Consider the following 17457-nt stretch of genomic DNA (forward strand, 5'->3'; position numbering starts at 1 on the left):
TTCTAAATAAAACAAGCACTCTCTTGAGAACCAACAGGATTCAATAAGAATCGTAATCAGTTCTTTGCTGGGACAGTGCCCCAGTGCCCCAGTCCCTTCCCTCTAAGTTCCCCGACCCCCTACGTCATCACACTGAGGGCCGAGCTTCTAACAAATGAATCTCTGGAGACTCACCCCTATCCATACGGTACCATTATCCAAAACTCATGATGTGGAGGGATACTAATTTCCGGAATTCTCATTATTATCCAAAAGGAAATAGGACTGCCGCTGTGAGTTCTACCTCAGTATGTTTCACAGAGTAATGTGGCTGTCCTCCCTTAAAGGCTGGGAACTGTGGATCTATTTCAGAACATTTTTTGTAATTACAAATATTTTACATTTTTTCCTTTCTTTTTCTTCTTCTTTTTTTTAGGTCAAAAGTGGCATCCCCAAATGCATTTGGGCCGGATGCAGGTCCCTCACATCAGTAATCCTAGCTACTCAGGAGGCTGACATCTAAGGATTGAAGCTCAAAGTCAGCCAGGGCAGGAAAGTCTGTGAGACTGTTATCTCCAATTTAGTGCCACAAAAGCTAGAAGTGGCGCTGTGGCTCAAGTGGTAGAGTGCTGGCCTTGAGCTAATGAGCTGAAGGACAGCATCCAGGCTCAGAGTTCAAGCCCCATGACCAACCAAAAAAACACCAAAACCAAAACTCAGGGATAGTGCCCTGTACTGGCACATTCACACAAAAAAAATGCATTTGGACATTCATGCAGATGGAAGGGCAAAGAAAGTTCTTTATTTTTTACATAATTTTTGTAATAATTATATAATGTATATTTTTTTCAAAACAAAACAAAGTGCAACACCTTCCCTCCCATGCATTCTTAAGGGCTGTCCAGAAAAGACAAAAATTGTATTGTATGGGAGAGTCCCCAGTCTTGCTCTCATCTACAAAGCACACACATGCCTGTGGAGCACAGCAGATGTGTAATAGATGTTCAGTATTACACTTTTGTAGGAAGATGAGGAGGGGCAAAAAAAGGTGAGCAAATGCTCTTGGGTGGGGCAAGAAGGAAAGGAACACAGTGGGTAAACTGAGGTAAACTTTCAATATCAATGAGCCCAGCAGTAGTGTTGGTGATGTCATTTGAATATGAAATATTAAATGCTGGCTTTGGTTCATGTCATAAATAATGATTTCTTACAATCTTCCTCTCTAGAGAATTTATTGTGGTTAGAACACTGCTTTCATAATCGATGGAAAGGATTAGGAGTCAGTACAAGCATTTGGCCTTGCTGATTAAATAGTCAAGAGACACTCAGCATTCAGTTCAGCTTTTTTTCTTGTACTTATGGGCTCCTTGTGAGGTGCAAAAAGCCCAGGGTGGGGGGTGAGGGTGAGGCGAAAGTAGGGTGACTGGTGAAGCTTAGATTCTGTTTGTTTTTGTTGACAGTCTAACCTTATATTTTTTAAAAAATAGAACATTTCAGGGGCTGGGAAGGTGGCTCAGTGGTAGAGCGCTTGCCTTGCATGCATGAGGCCCTGGGTTCGATTCCTCACCACCACATAAGCAAAAAGAAAAAGCCAGAAGTGGCGCTGTGGCTCAAGTGGTAGAGCGCTAGCCTTGAGCTGAAGAGCTGAGGGACAGTACCCAGGCCCAGAGTTCAGGCCCCATGACTGGACCCCCCCCCCCAAAAAAAAAAAAAGAAATATAACATTTCAAGTCTGTATTATGTAACTTGTATGTGGTGCTCAACACTTAAAGTGAAGGTATTTGTTCAACTTAAGGACTTATGGGGCTGTAGCAGACCTAAGCCAGGAGCCCCCTTGGGAAAATTAACCTTCTCCTTTCCTGTCCCAGGGCCCTGGGCTCCATCTGTGCGCTGTAGGACTTGAATGAGGTTTGTCCACCAGCTGTGCTAATGTGCGAATTCTGGGATTGCTCATTCATCCCTTTGTAACTCTCCACTTTTCTTTTTATTCCTTAGCAAATGCAGATGTTCTCAAGGCAATGGTGGCGGACACCACCCTGGGTGATGCTGAAAGGTTAGTGTGTGTCCCCCTCCCCCCACCCCCCATCCACCTGCTGCCACAGAAGAGACAGTTCTGGGGAGTTGCTCAGTTGTGATGTGAAAGGCAGTTCTGCTGCAGCAGGCCCCTGGTTTCAGCATCAATGATGTTTGAGGCAGACCATTCTCCACTAGGGCTCCCGTCTGGGGCATGGTGGGATGCGTATCAATATCTGGGTCCTCCTCTCTCTAGATGCCAGAGCACTGTCCCTCTGCCCCTCCCCCCACAGGGTGTGACACCCCCAAATACGTAGACTTTGTCATTGACTCCCTGGGGGGATATCACCCTGGCTAATGACTGTTGTGGTAAAGATAGTGCCAGGAGAACAGAAGTCTGCATTCTTAGCTGTGGGTCAGATTTGCATTATGAGCCAGTTCCTTAATAATTTTATTGGACAGATAAGGATGTACTTTTTAAATCGTGAGTTCAGATTGTTCTTTCTAGGTCAGTGGGGAGAAGGGACAGGGTACTCAGATAAGGCTTTTCAAGTGAGACATAGGGACGCGGCGGGGAGGGGGGAGAGAGAGAGAGAGAGACAGAGACAGAGAGAGAGAGTGTATAGAGGAGGTTGGCTTCAGAGTTGGGAGACTGGTTGCCCATTCTTGGTCAAGTTAGAGGACTACTGTTAGCTCCAGTTCCATCATCTAGAATGGAGATAGCCATTGGATTGTTCTAAATACAAATACACTGAAAGACGTTTATTAATGGCAGGTAAATGGACACTGAGGTTGGTTAGCACACCACCTGCTCTGTGCTGTTTTTGCTTTACTGCTTTCAGGAATCTGGAACTCCCCAATCCCTCCATCACCACGTTGCCTCACCAGCAATTAATGGTAACTGTTTCTATGCAATTGGCCATTTCTCCAACAAGGAGCATTGTTTGAGGGCTGGCTCTGCACTCTCACCGGAGAGAGACTTGCCCGGAGAGACACTCATCTTCTGAGATGAGAGTCTCATGTACAGAGGCTCCTGGGAAGGGGGGAGGGGAACCAAAGGAAGGTCAGGGAGGTCTGCAGAAGAGGCCACCCAGAAGCAGATGTTAAGAGAGGCAGAGGCTGGTTGTGTGTAGAAGAAGGTCCAGAAGGAAAGGTGAGGGAGCAGTGTGGGACATACCTGGGAGTGCTTGGTCTGGGGTGACCAGAGGTGGCGCTGTAGGCAGTAGCCAGATACACCCGCATGACAAGGGAGGTGGGAGGGTTCTTTCCTGTGTGGACCAGGCGCCCAGCGCACCTTCAGTATTGATATGTCCTTGAAACTGGCTGTGTTAGATGTACTTTTTAGAGAGGTGACTCAGGGTGCTGGAAAGTGGAGATAGGAATCTGGCAATGTTCAGACATGAGCTGTGACCTCTCCCACTTGGAGCACTGACATCTAGTGTTAGGATCATATTAGCTCCTGGTGTCCTTGTCCCAGTCATCACTGGGTGTCACTGGGTATTGAACCTGATAGATAAATACCTGTTGAGTGAGTGCAGTTAAATTCAGGAACTTCACTTTCTAAGAGTTGTTGTCAGGTTGACATAGGTCTCCTGGGAAGGCCTGTACAATTTCTTTCAACCATTTAAAGGGCCTGGGAACTTCTGGCTGTCTGTACTGTTTAGATTCTCTTTATTCATGACCTGCACCTCTTTAAAAGTGTGTAGGTGCTGGGTGCCAGTAGCTCACCTCTGTAATCCTAGCTGCTCAGGAGGCTGAGATCTGAGGATTGCAGTTTGAAATCAGCTGGGGCAAGAAAGTCTATGAGACTAAGTTCCAACAAACTACCAAAAAGTAGAGCCATGGCTCAAGCAGTAGAGCTCTAACCTTGAGCTAAAGAAGCTCAGGGACAGTGCCCAGGCCCTGAATTCAAGCCCCAGATCGGTCGGTCTGTCTTTCTGTCTGTCAGTCTGTCTGTCTGTCTGTCTGTCTGTCTCTCACACACACACACACACACACACACACAGTGTGCAGGTCAAAGATCAGCTGTCTTTCTTGGTTTCTGGCATTGCCAGCAGGCTCTTGCTGTGTCTCAAATGTCAGGTCTCAGATATGCGGCTTTGTGGGGCTGCCTGGCCTACACCCATATGCACACATGGCTGGTTCCAGATCAGTCTGCCTCGGTCCTGTTCTGATCCCCCTTTAGTTAGGAATGCCTTTTGAAAGCAGCCGGTGGCTGGCCTATACATTTTTGCTTTTTATGTATTGGCTCATCTGGGTAAGTGTTTTTAGATTCCCAGAGTCCGCACTGTGGATGAAGCACTGGCGGATTTAGTTGTGGTTTTGGAACTTAGCTCTCTAGTTTTGGGATACACTTATCTGCTGTGTGGCTTTGTCTAGTAATTTAGTTTATCTAAACCTTGATGTTCTCATTTTTAAAAAATGAATCAATAGGGGCTGGGAAGGTGGCTCAGTGGTAGAGTGCTTGCCTTGCATGCATGAGGCCCTGGGTTTGATTACTCAGCACCACATAAGCAAAAAGAAAAAAGCTGGAAGTGGCACTGTGGCTCAAGTGGTAGAGCGCTAGCCTTGAGCAGAAGAGCTGAGGGACAGCGCCCAGGCCCAGAGTTCAGGCCCCACGACCAGACCCCCCCCCCCAAAAAAAAAAAAAATAAAGAAAGAATCAGTAGTATCCACATCGTGAGAGTAAATAAAAGGCCCATGTAAAATTCATGGCATGGCTTTTGAGATCTTGATTTTAAGCTTTCTTCCTTTGATACAATAGTCAGATTGGATGGTATCTATCAAGTCATCTGATAATTAAATTGAAATTGCAATTTTTCTTTTTTTTTTTCGGGGGCACATATGTCAGGGCCTTTCTCTGCTTAGAGTTCTAGGCAGATTTTCAGCTGCATGTGAGAAATTAATGTGACTGTATGAGAAGGGAGAATTTTTGTTTGTGTGCCAGTACTGGGGCTTGAACCCAGTGTCTCCAAGCTAACACTTGGCCTTCTTGCTCAGGTCTGGTGCTCTACCCCTTGAACCACATCTCCACTTTTGGCTTTTTTGGTAGTTAATTGGAGATAAGAGTCTCACCATCTTTTCTGCCCTGGCTGGCTTCGAACCATGCTTCTTAGATCTCAGCTTCCTTAGTAGCTAGGATTATAGATGTGAGCCACGGGCACCTAGGGAAATTTTTGAAAGGAAATTTAATAAAGTGAAACTACATCATCATTAGAAGCATTGGTTTATCTGCAGCCAATGAATTCCATTCTGGAGGTGACAAACACCTGTCATTGGACAGTCCTGATTGCTGAGTGCAGCAACCATTGATGGTCAGTTCAGAGTCCATCTGTATAACTGGGAGATAGATGCATTTTTGAATTTTGGTTTAAATTGAGTTCTTAGGTCCTGGGGGAGGGGCTGCATTTGCTGGTAGTTAAGTAACCAGTTTTACTCTTTCCTTCTCCTATTTCTCCCTCCCGCAGCCCCATGACGCCCAGCACCCCTGGAAGCCCACCCGTGAGCCCTGGGCCCTTGTCCCCAGGGGGCACCCCTGGGAAGCACATCTGCGGTCACCACCTACACACGGTGGGTGGCGCTGTGGAGCGCGATGTGTGCCAGCGGTGCAGGCACAAGCGATGGCACTTCATAAGACCCACCAACAAGTCTAAGGACAGCAGACCACGGCGCCAGGGGGAGGTGACCGTCCTCTCTGTGGGCAGGTAAGGCCCTGTTGACGCTTCTAGTGGGTATGGCATGGTTCTGTGGTTACAGATTTGTACTCCTCCCTGGGTAGCACATCCAATAAGCCTAGGAGGCTGCTTAGCTGTTTTCTGGTCTGAGTCCTGGGCGTCTTCAACATGAGCAGAATCCTGAAAGAAGCATCCCACTGAGCGCTAGATCAGAGTAATTAAGATGGAGTAATTAGGGAAATGATTAATTACTTGCTGTAACAGAGCCCAGTCTCTTCATCTTTATCTGTCTATTGCTTTTAGGGATATCCACAGTAGAAGATTGGGGGAGGGGAGTTTCAGTGGATGGCTCAGTAGCTATGGAGAGTCCCAGGTCCTTTCCAGGTCTCTGCAGTCTAGAGAAGGCTCTCCCAGTACACACACGATTCTTCTGCATGTGCTAGGCAGGCGTGGGAGGGCGCATGTGACCGGAAGACCTCAGTGTTGAGGGGCACGGCGAGGGAGAGGGGCATGTGGCTATGACCAACATGTAGTGTGTTTTGCAGTGGGTCCCAAGGCCCACGCAGGAGCTGGCTTGCTAATGCTGCATCTGGAAAGACCACACGTATTGCACAAGTCACAAGGAGAAGAAAATGGGCTGTTTGCCACTTCTACCAAAACAGCATAACTCATGACCAGTGTTTTATTAGGAGGCAAGAGTCATGGGAATTTATGAATGCAAATGAATGAGAACCTGTAGCTCTTAGGACAAAGCACATTTTGTTCACTTGGAAAAAAAAAAGAATCTGCTGAAAATTTTAACTCAGATTCAACATGCATTCTTCAATGCCGCACATCCAGCTGTGAGCCTTGGATGATTCCATGTAGAATCCTTCAGAGCATCTTCCAGTACCACAGGCTGGATCTGTGCTTCAACTTTGCCTTGTTCTTTCTTTCTCTTTCTACACCCTTCCCCTGGACCTCCCAAGGTGGGTGACCTCGCTTTGTACACAGAAGAAGAATTTTATTTTAGAACATTTTATTTAGAAAGACATTGCTATTGAAAGCTCTTAGGGAGTTGCAAATTGTCTAGGAAAATAGTCGAGTTGAGTAAATTGCTTTTAACTTCACTTTTACTTCCCAAGGAAGACCTCTTCTTTAACTTTTTTCATCTCTTCTTTAACTTCTTTAATTTTTTTCTTGAATGCTTAAAATCAACCCAATTTTATCTTTAAAAAAAGAAAGAAATCTCCCAACCAGTGCTGGTGAAATACACTGTTGGGTTCTTTTGTCTTTCTCTCTATGTCTCAGTCTCTCTCTGTGTTCGGGTATCTATATGTCTGTCTGTATATCTCCCTGTCTTTATCTCTGTCTGTGTGTTCAGCTAAGTCTGTCTGACAGGTGTATGTTTTCTGAGGTCATTATCTAGTGATGGTTTTGGTTATGTCATTCTAGTTTGAAACCAGTTAAGTTTTCATTCAGCCTCCTGTGGTTAAGGCTCATGTCACTGCTGGAGATCACAGTGCTGAGCACCCGTGTTTTCCAGTGCGGTTTGTCTGCTCTCTGAGTAACCTGCGTGGTCAGTGATGCAGTGGATGGGCATCAGCTGGCAAGGTGGGAGGGGCTGCCTGGGTGTGCCCTTCCTGTTGAGTTCTTTTTTTTTTCATTGCTGCCCTAGTTTTTGGTTGTTTATTTGAGGTCTTTGAGCTGGGTACTTAAAAAAAATATTTATTTGTAATTCTGTTTTCCTTTCCTGTGCTGGGAACCCACAGTCTTGTCACATGCTGGACAAGTGCTTTGTCCCCGGGCGACAAACCCAAACTTATTCCCTCTTAATAATTGTTTACTGGAAAAGCAAAAGCCACCAGATCTTCCCTTCCTCTCCTCAGGTTTAGGGTGACAAAAGTGGAGCACAAGTCAAACCAGAAGGAGCGGAGAAGTTTGATGTCCGTTAGCGGGGCCGAGAGTGTTAACGGGGATCTGCCTGTGACGCCCGTGAAGAGAGAACGAAGCGGCACGGAGTAGCAGGTGAGCTGTACATGGTGACATGGTGACGCGGGAGAAGGTACTGAAGGCCTCCCTGGACCGTGGTCATAGACACTGACACTTGTCAGGGAAATGGCAAAGCTTTTCTGAAATTGGTCAGGAGGAGGGGAGTCAAACATGATTACCTGATTAGAGCTTCTCCTAAAGACTCTGCAAACTCAGTCCCTCCAGACCCAAGGCCTGTAATGAGCATAGAAATATTGGCTAGGTTGCAATATGCCGTGGTAGGGATTATATCAAATTAGAAATCACATCACCCATTGGTAAAGGCTTCCATTAGCGCAAGACAGGAAATACCTAGTGTTCCTATATTATGAGAAAAAAAGGTGTAAAATCCAGATTTTCACATTTTATGTGAAATCACATTTTTTTTGTTGGTTTGTTTGCTTGCTTTTTCTTCTTTTTCTTTTCCCCCCTTTAAAAAATGTTATTATAAAGGTGGTGTATAGAAGGGTTAGAGTTACATAACTCAGGTAATGAGTACATTTCTTTTTGGACAGTGTCACCCCTTCCTCTACTTCAGTTTTTCCCTCCCATCCCTACCCACAAGTTGTATAGTTCATTTTCAACATATTGCCTAGTGAGTACGACTGCTGCATTTGTTCACCTTTTGTTCCTCCATTTCTGTGCCTCCCTCCACCCCCACCATATCTCTCTTTCTCCTTCCTTCCTTCCTTCCTTCCTTCCTTCCTTCCTTCCTTCCTTCCTTCCTTCCTTCCTTCCTTCCTCGCTTCTTCCTTCTTCCTTCCTTTCTTCCCTCTTTCCCTCCTTCCCTCCCCTGCTTCCCTCCTTCCTTTTTTTTTTTTTTTTTTGTCGGTCATGAGGCTTGAACACTGGGCCTGGATGCTGTCCCTCAGCTCTTCAGCTCAAGGCTAGTGCTCTACCCCGTGAGCCGCAGCACCACTTCTGGTTTTCTGAGTGGTTTATTGGAGATAACTGACATCCTCAGATCTCAGCCTCCCGAGTAGCTAGGATTACTGATGTGAGCCACCAAGCCTGGCTCTTTCTTTTGATTTTGAACTCATGGCCTTGCACTTGTTAGGTAGACGCTCTACCACTTCTTTGCTTTATTGTTTGAAAAGATTTATTTTTTTATGCCCAGGCCAGCCTGGATGCAACCCCCCTAATTTTATGCTTTCTTTGTGGCTGGAATGACAGGTGTGTTCCACCACACCTGCTTTTTATTGGTTGAGGTTGGGTCTTGTGAACTTTCTTCCCAGGCTCTTCTGGTACTGTGACCCTCCCTGTCCCATCTCTGAGTAGTTAAGAATTACAGGTGTGAGACAGCATGCCTGTACCACAGGGGCTTAAATGTTAGCAGCTTATTAAATTTCTTGCAAAACTCAAAGTATCACGCATTCTCTTTGTATCCTTAGGAAAATTGTAATTTGAAAATATATGAAGCAGGTAAACCAGTGCTTTTTTCTTCTTCTTCTTTGAATTGGAAGCCAGTTTGATTTAATGTATGACATCAAAGCAGACACCTGTGTAGGGACATTACTCTGAAATATACTGCGTAACAATACTGTTGTTTCCACCAAATATGTGGGATCAATAGAAGAGCAGAGTTGTCTTCGCAACTTTAATTTTAGAACACAACACTTGAGACAAATAAAAGAACCCTTGATGACTCGATGGTGGCTGGCTCACACCTCCTTCTTTTTTGGCTTAAGCAACATTCATCCTTTTTATGCTTCTTATATGCAGAAGAGTGAGGATTCCATGAACAAAAGGAAGGGATGGACGGAGCAGGGGTCACTGGAAAATAACAAAGTTGAGCCAAAGCCCTGGGATCCAGCTGTTGGGTTCCACTCCCATCTGCTTTTCTGACAGCAGGACTTGGGTGAGGTATCCTATCCCGCTTTTGATGCCCACTTGGCAAATGGAACCTATCACCTTAGTTGAAGGGGGCAGCAGTCTTTTATGGAGTAGCCTGGCTGCCCAGGGCTTGGCATGGTGGAGGTGCTGGTCAGGGTTGCTGCTTTTGGTAGGTGGGCTGAGTGCACAGGAGACTTGGAATCTGACATCTGCCAGGCACTGAGGGGCTGAAGGTGTCTGGAGGTTTTTCGTAAGACACAGGCTTGCCTGATAGCTAACTTACCTTCGAAGTAAGGTAAGTAAGAAGGCTTTAGAAGCCTTTTGAAGAGGAGAAACACACAGAAAAGTCTTGTCTTGGGCTTCACAGCCAGTTCTGGTGGCCTTGGGAAGGGAGCCGGGAGGAATTGGGGAGCCAGGGTCAATTCTGCTGGCGGTCCTCTAGTTGTGCTGATAGACATCTGCCTCATCATCATGATAAACATCTAATGGGTTGATGTAGCCATCCAGTTTTGTGGATGAGGAAACTGAAGTATGCAAAGGGTACTTTACATATGGTTACAGGGCTAGGGAGAGGAGCTCAGATTGGGTCTCTAATGACAAGATCAGTCTCACCCACCAGCCAACAAGTATGGTCAGGAACAGGTAGCCTGGGAGCTCAGATTGGGTCTCTAATGACAAGATCAGTCTCACCCACCAGCCAACAAGTATGGTCAGGAACAGGTAGCCTGGGACCATGGATGGGGAGCATGTCTACCCATGGTGGAGGAATTCATGGTCTAATATGGTAGCCACTGCTCATACGTGGCTACAGAATTTAATTGACAATAAAAACGTACTTCTGCAGCTGCACCAGTCACAAGCCAGTGCTCAGTAGGCACAGTTGGTGAGGCCCGTTTGGGCAATGGAGACTCACGATGGCTGAAGAAGTTGTATTGAACATGAGGTACCTGAGGAATTGTATTTGGGCTGCTGAGTGACCTTGGCCAATGACAGAATCATTCTGATTGAAGGTCAGGGAGGACTTGCCTATCTGGGAACTGAAGCTTCTGACCACTTAAGTCTAGGACAAGGAAGGCCCAGCCAGCTCCGCTGAGACCTGTTCTGGTCAGAATGGGTCATAAGGACAGTGCCCGCGTGCCCATCTGCAGGTTGTCCTTAACCAGCCAGTCATGGCTGGGTGGCAGGCAGGAACTGCAAGGTGATCCTCTTGTCACACTCAGCCCTAATGAGAACCAGGCCAAGATTCTTGGTGTCAGTTCTGTCTCTGACTACAAAAATTGGATCCAGTCATCTGAAGTCTTTACCACATAGATCTGCATTATCATTTGTTAATCTCTGCCAGGCTTCCCCATGTGAAAATGGTGCTATCTGCCAGTACCTCCTCTTTCCATTAAGTGTGAGGATACAGAGTCTAGGGTACAGTTGACTGTCAGTAGATAGTGGCCACACACTGTTGTCCCGTCCACATTAGTAAAGGGCAAAATAATAGTGGCCTTAGAAAGGGAATGTATTGGCAGCTGGGGACATGGCTCAGGTGGTAGAGCACCTGCCTAACAAGCTGAGTTCAATCCACAGTGCTCCGAAAGAAAGAAGTACAAAAATGTGTAATTTTGAAATTCAAAAGAAAAAAAAAATAAGGTGCTGGTGGCTCATGCCTGTAATTTTAGCTACTCAGGAGGCTGAGATCTGAAGATCTTTGTTTGAAGCCAGCCTGGGCAGGAAAGTCTGTGAGACTCTTACCTCCAATTAACCACCAGAAAACTGGGAGTGGTGCTTTGGCTCAAAGTGGTAGAGCACTACCCTTAAGTAAAAATGCTCAGAGACAGCACCCAGGTTGAGTTCAAGCCCCATGACCACCACCACTATTACCACCACCACTACCACTAACAACAACAAAAGAAAGTAAAAAGAATATGTAATTTTGAAATTAAAAAGAAAAAAAAAATTAAGCCAGGTTCTGGTGGCTCACAGCTGTAAACTATTCAGGAGGCTGAGATCTCAAGATTTCAGTTGGAAGACAAGTTGAACAGGAAAGCTGTGAGACCCTTTACCTTCAGTTAATCACCAAAAAGCCAGATGTAGAGTTGTGGCTCAAGAAGTAGAGCACCAGCCTTGAGTGCAAAAGCTAAGGGACAGAGCCTAGGTCCTAAGTTTAAGCCCATTACTGGTGCGCATGCATACGTGCGTGCGCGCACACACAGACAAACATATACAAATAATATAGAAACTTTCAAACCCAAAAGTAAAGTATAAATGTCTATGATCCAAAGAATAAATGTATTATGATGAACTACGATACTTAGATCAAAATTTAGAGGAGTCTGTACATTCCATGTGTTAACTTACTTAACCCTCAGGAAGGCAGTAGGTAAGTGCTAGTTGGTACTTCAGGTTGCTGATAAAGGTTTTAATCATAAGAGTTAAACAACAAACAGAAAATGTGCTCAGACTTGTCTGCAGGAGAGTGCTGGAGATGAGAGTCAGCAGGCAGCCTGGCTTCAGGTGTAGCAGACTTCATCCACCTGGGGCCAAGGGAAGCAAGTTTGGTCCTGCTGGGTGAGCACAGCGGCTTGCCCTCAGTATGGATTCTGGAGACAGAGGAGTGGTTATTTGTGTATTGCTTTTTTTCAATAATGTATTATTAAATGTTTTTTTTTTTGTTCCATCTGGGCCCAAATTTCTGTATCTAAGTTGAATCAGAAAAATTTCCCTAGTAAAATAGTAAAGAGGTGTTGTGTGTCTTTTATATAGTTGAATATAGTCTTTATAGTTGTTCCTGAAAGATGTTTTGGTTCAAGCTATTTTGTTGGAATGCTTTATTTTGCTGTAGAGTAGATTCAAGTATTCGGATGAAAGTGCAGATCCATTTATTGCTTAGGTTCCTTTTTTTCTTGGGTGGTGGTGCTTTTTTGTAAATGGTGTTTTAAAATAAAAACTAAACTTAGATATACATAGTCAGTTCCCTGCATCCACAGTTCTGCTTCTGTGACTGATGCAGCATAACAATATTTACATAGCATTTACATTGCATTTGGCATTACAAACAATCTAGAGATGATTTCAAGTTTACAGGAGGATGTAGGTTCTAGGGAAATACTGTGCAATTTTATATAAGGGACTTGAACATCCACAGATTCTGTTTTCCTTTGGGATCATGGAACCCATCTCCATGGATACAAGGGAGACTATGACAGTATCTCCATGGAACTTTATCAGTATTGCACTGGGGTTTCTCTGTCCTTCTGTCCTTAACTCTTTTCTAAACAAAATCAGTTGTCTGTCCCCTCCCCCATCGTGTTCTGCTCCCCCTGCTTCTTTGGCCTGAGTTCTTTTTTGTAGCTAGTTCTAACTTACACTCTGCCTGATTTATTTTGGCAATGCAGCTAAAAATGCTTTCTTCTTTTTTTTTTTCCACTGAAAATGTGTTTTGGTTTTTTCTCAGAAGAATAAGCTTTTGTTCTTCAAAGTTAAATAAATCGAATTGCGCTCAGTCTCCAGATGCCACGGCCTTGTCTTCATTGTCAATGGTCTTTTGCCTTTTTATAAAAATGATCCTGTAGTAAACATTCTGGATTCTATGCTCCCTTTTCCATTTCATGATTATATCTTCTTGCAGACACTGATTTGGTAAGTTTACACAGCAATATTTCACTCATCTTTATCTTTAGCTAAACATTTAACTTTTTTGCCCTAGGTCTGTTTAGATTGGGAGGAGGTTGTTTTAGGATTATTATTTACTATTGATGGATTGAATTCTTTAAAAGTTCTGGATAGTACCCCCTCTGTCAGATATATAGTTTGTAAATCTTTTCTCCCCTTCTGTAAGTAAGTTTTCTGTTTTTTTACAGTGCTGGGATTGAACCCATGGCCTCATATATGATAGACAAATGCTCTTCCACTGAGCAGTCACTAACTCTATACTGTCATTTCCTTTGTTATGAGAAGCCTTATACTTTTATATAAACAACAATGTATATTGTTGTTTGTGTTTTTGAGGTCTAACCTAAAAAATGCTTGCCAGATCAAGGTCATGCAGATTTTCCTCTGTTTTCTTCTAGTTTTTTTTTTGTTGTTGTTGTTGTTGTTGTTGTTTTGTTGGTTGTGGGGCCTGAACTCTGGGCCTGGGTGCTGTCTGTCTCTCAGCTCTTCAGCTCAAGGATAGCACTCTACCACTTGAGCCACAGCACCACTTCTGGCTTTTTCCGCTTATGTAGTGCTGAGGAATGAACCCAGGGCCTCATGTATGCAAGGCAAGCACTCTACCACTGAGCCACCTTCCCAGCCCCTCTTCTATATGTTTTATAGTTACTTTTTAAATCAAAAGTTATTTGATTTTAAGTGACTTTATCATTAAAACTATTTTATAAATTATTTTGGTGAATAAAAATTGGATTTTAAAGACTGTAGCTTTAATTTTTAACTGTGTCACTTAGCTACCAATGGTTTTTAGGAATGTTTCTTAACTTAATCCTTGGTTTCCTCATCTTTAAAATGGGGTGTTGCTGGACTTAAATGGCATGATATACCTGTAGTTTTTAAGTTCAAGCTTTGACACAGAATAAATTATGTACTGAATATTTGCTGCTATCAGTTTTTTCATGCCATTTTGAGTGGTCTTAGTTATGAGGAAATTTTCCAAGCATCATCTGGGACCTCCCGTTCTTTTTTAAAATGTCTTAAGACCCTAACAGCTTTGTATTCTCAGGACATCTCAGAATAGTATTTTGGCCAGGCATACATTTCTCACACCTGTAATCTCAGGAGGCTGAGATCTGAACATCACGGTTTGAAGCCAGCCCAGGCAGGAAAATCTGAGACTTTTTTTTTTTTTTTTAATCTCCAATAAACTACTTAGAAAAAGCCAGAAGGGGCAGCACTATGGCTTAAGTAGTAGAGTGCTGGCCTTAAGCACAGAGAGGTTTTGGGAGAGAGCCCAGGCCCTGAGTTCAAGACCCAGGGCTGGGAGAAAATACAAAAAGAAATATCCCTTAGGATACAGTTTAACCCATGAGATGTACAAGACGCTATGTTGAAAATGAACTTTACAATTTAGGCCGGGGGTGGGGAGGTAGGGGGTGGGGAGGGGAGGAATGTAGTTGTGGAGATGGGAGGGAAGGGATGGTAGGGGAAAAACAAAGGAGAAGGCAACAATGCTTGCTCATGTGATTGTAATCCCTCTGTACAGTATTGTCACAATAAAAAACTTATTTGAAAAAAAAAGAACTATCCCTTAGGAATTTGAGCCATTTTCTTGCATGCGTTAAGGAAGCCTTAGTACTAGCTCCTTACTAGAGGTAGAATCAAATTCACCTCACCCCAGTTAGAATGGCTATAATCAAGAACTCTAATAACAACACATGCTGGAGGGGTGTGGACAGAAGGGAACCTTACTTCATTGTTGGTGGGAGTGTAAACTTGTTCAACCACTTTGGAAAGCAGTATGGAGGTTCCTGAAAAGACTTCACATAGAGTTCCCCTATGACCCAGCAATCCCACTTTTGGGCATTTACCCAAATGTTTACAAACAAGACCACACTAAAGCTACCAGCACAACTATGTTTATAGCAGCATTATTTACCACAGCTAAGATATGGAACCAACCCAGATGCCCCTCAGTAGATGAATGGATCAAGAAAATGTGGTATATATACACAATGGAATTCTATGCCTCCATCAGAAAGAATGGCATTGCCCCATTTGTTAGGAAATGGAAAGGCTTGGAAAAAATTATATTAAATTGAAGTAAGCCAAGCCCAAAGAAACATAGGTCCCATGGTTTCCCTTATTTGCAATATCTAGTATATGTATGAGTCAAGCAGAAAAGGTCAGATAATGTGATGTTAGGAAAATGAACCCTTAGATATGTATTTAAATGTTTTTTTTTCTTTCATGCATTTGTTTCTAACTCATTTATAAGATTATTTCTTTGTTGCTTTGTATGTCCCTCCCCCACAGTATAACCCCTGTCTTCACTATATTTGATGTTGGTATAATTTGTGGAGGAGATGGGGAAAAACAAGTTGTTTAAGGATACAGGTGGACCCGTTGCAACTATGAAAAGTACAAGTTGTCATGTCGAAAACGAACTTTACAACTTTGGTGCGGCGGGGGGGGGGGGGGTCGGTGGCGGGCTGGGAAGGGATGTGAAGGGTAAACAAAGGAGGAGACTGCAATGCTTGATAAGAAATGTACTCATTATCTTGCCCATGTAATTGTAACCCCTCTGTACAGTATGTTCACAAAAAAATTAAAATTAAAAAAAAAAAAAAAAAGATCCGGGGACTGAGAAGTTGGGCTGATGTCATCTTTTTTTTTTTTTTTTTGGTTCCAGTCATGGGGCCTGAACTCAAGGCCTGGGCGCTGTCCCTCAGCTCTTCAGCTCAAGGCTAGCGTTCTACCACTTGAGCCACAGTGCCACTTCCGGCTTTTTTCTTTTTGCTTATGTGGTGCTGAGGAATCGAACCCAGGGCTTCATGCATGCAAGGCAAGCGCTCTACCACTGAGCCACCTTCCCAGCCCCTGATGTCATCATTTTATGGAAGGTCCACTCACAGTTGGGTATTTGTGGGGTAGGGGGACAGTGGGAGCGGGGTTGAGTTGGCCTACTGCTAAGATTTTCTTTTCTTTTTTTTTTTTTTTTTTGTCGGTCGTGGGGCTTGAACTCTGGGCCTGGGCGCTGTCCCTCAGCTCTTCAGCTCAAGGAGAGCGCTCTACCACTTGAACTACAGCGCCACTTCCTACTGCTAAGATTTTCGAACTCTCTTTCCTCTTGAGTATCTGCACCAGTGAGAAGTTGACTCTCCTGACCCCCATCCATCTCTGTCCACTTTCCTTTAAGCTTGGTGACAGGGACTCTGGAGGTTTCTTGGGCCCCTCTGAGGTTGTACTTCATGTGCATTCTCTGAATTAAAAACTCTTTGGAGGTGGGGTTGGGCAATGGTAGGCTCTGATAGTTTTTATTTCCCCCTGCCCCAGTTTACAGGTTCCCCCTCCCCACCCCAGCCTTCAAGAAAGACATTTTCAGCCAGTGGCTGGTGCCTATAATCCTAGCTGTTCAGGAGGCTGAGAGCTGAGGATCAAGGTTAAAAGCCAGCCTGGGCAGGAAAGTCCGTGAGACTCTTTATCTCCAGTTAGCCACCAGAAAACTGGAAGGGGCTCTGTGGCCCAAAGTGTTGGAGCACCAGCCTTGCGTGAAAAACCTCAGGGGCAGTGTCCAGGCCCTGAGTTCAAGCCCTACAACATACCAAAAAAAAAGAAAAAGACATTTATTTTCAAAAAATGAACAAGATTTCAGATATGACAGAAGATCCTTATTTGGATTTACGGATCTTTTAGGAGCAGTAGGATCAAACTTTATATAAAGAAACCACCCACAGTAGATAGGGTCTGGGTTTGAATCCAGACCTCTGGCTCCAGCCCATAGTCTTGCATGCTCACTCCAAGGTCTGTCAAGTATATTGCAAAACCTTCTGAATGGGACGTTCTATTTTGTGATGGAACATGGTATTCCAGGGCTCCCATTCCTTGCCCTTGACTTTGTTATTTTCCGGATACAAAAGTCTAGTTCTGACATCTCATAAAGAGGAGACAAACACAATGGATTATCCATTCTCTTTCTAGATGATAAATTTTTATTGAAAAATTTCTCACATTTTTTTGCCCCCCCCCTTTTTTCTTTTAGGACCATTTCTGTATTTCTTCATCTCTGGCCCCTGTAGCTCTTTCTGTGCTGGAATGTTCTGTATGAGTCCTTTCTGGAAGTAGCCTCCGCCCACCTTCCTTGATGTGACTTTGGCCGGCTATAAATATGAATCTGCCCTGCTGGGTTGTGGCATTACTGTGCGTGATGAGTTCTTTCATTAGAATTGAAAGCTTGACTTGTGCCATTTAAGGGGATACTGTTTTAGTTCCAGTTCAGCTAAGGAGATGATGGTACCCAACTCATCTT

The 17457-nt window shown here is 44.2% G+C and overlaps 1 protein-coding gene across 1 annotated transcript in view; it reads left to right on the forward strand.

The window, feature by feature from the left end:
- Rell1 (RELT like 1) overlaps nucleotides 1–17457 on the forward strand; it is a 56678-nt gene that overhangs the window by 35602 nt on the left and 3619 nt on the right. Inside the window, exons 4-6 of the mRNA XM_070013231.1 lie at nucleotides 1975–2032; nucleotides 5460–5696; nucleotides 7535–7673. Coding sequence (XP_069869332.1) covers nucleotides 1975–2032; nucleotides 5460–5696; nucleotides 7535–7670 — 431 coding nt within the window. The 3' untranslated portion in view covers nucleotides 7671–7673. The remainder of the gene's footprint in view (nucleotides 1–1974; nucleotides 2033–5459; nucleotides 5697–7534; nucleotides 7674–17457) is intronic.

The sequence above is a fragment of the Dipodomys merriami genome, unplaced genomic scaffold (assembly GCF_024711535.1).
Source record: "Dipodomys merriami isolate MVZ:Mamm:240054 unplaced genomic scaffold, mDipMer1.0.p SCAF_9, whole genome shotgun sequence".
Lineage (NCBI taxonomy): Eukaryota > Metazoa > Chordata > Mammalia > Rodentia > Heteromyidae > Dipodomys > Dipodomys merriami.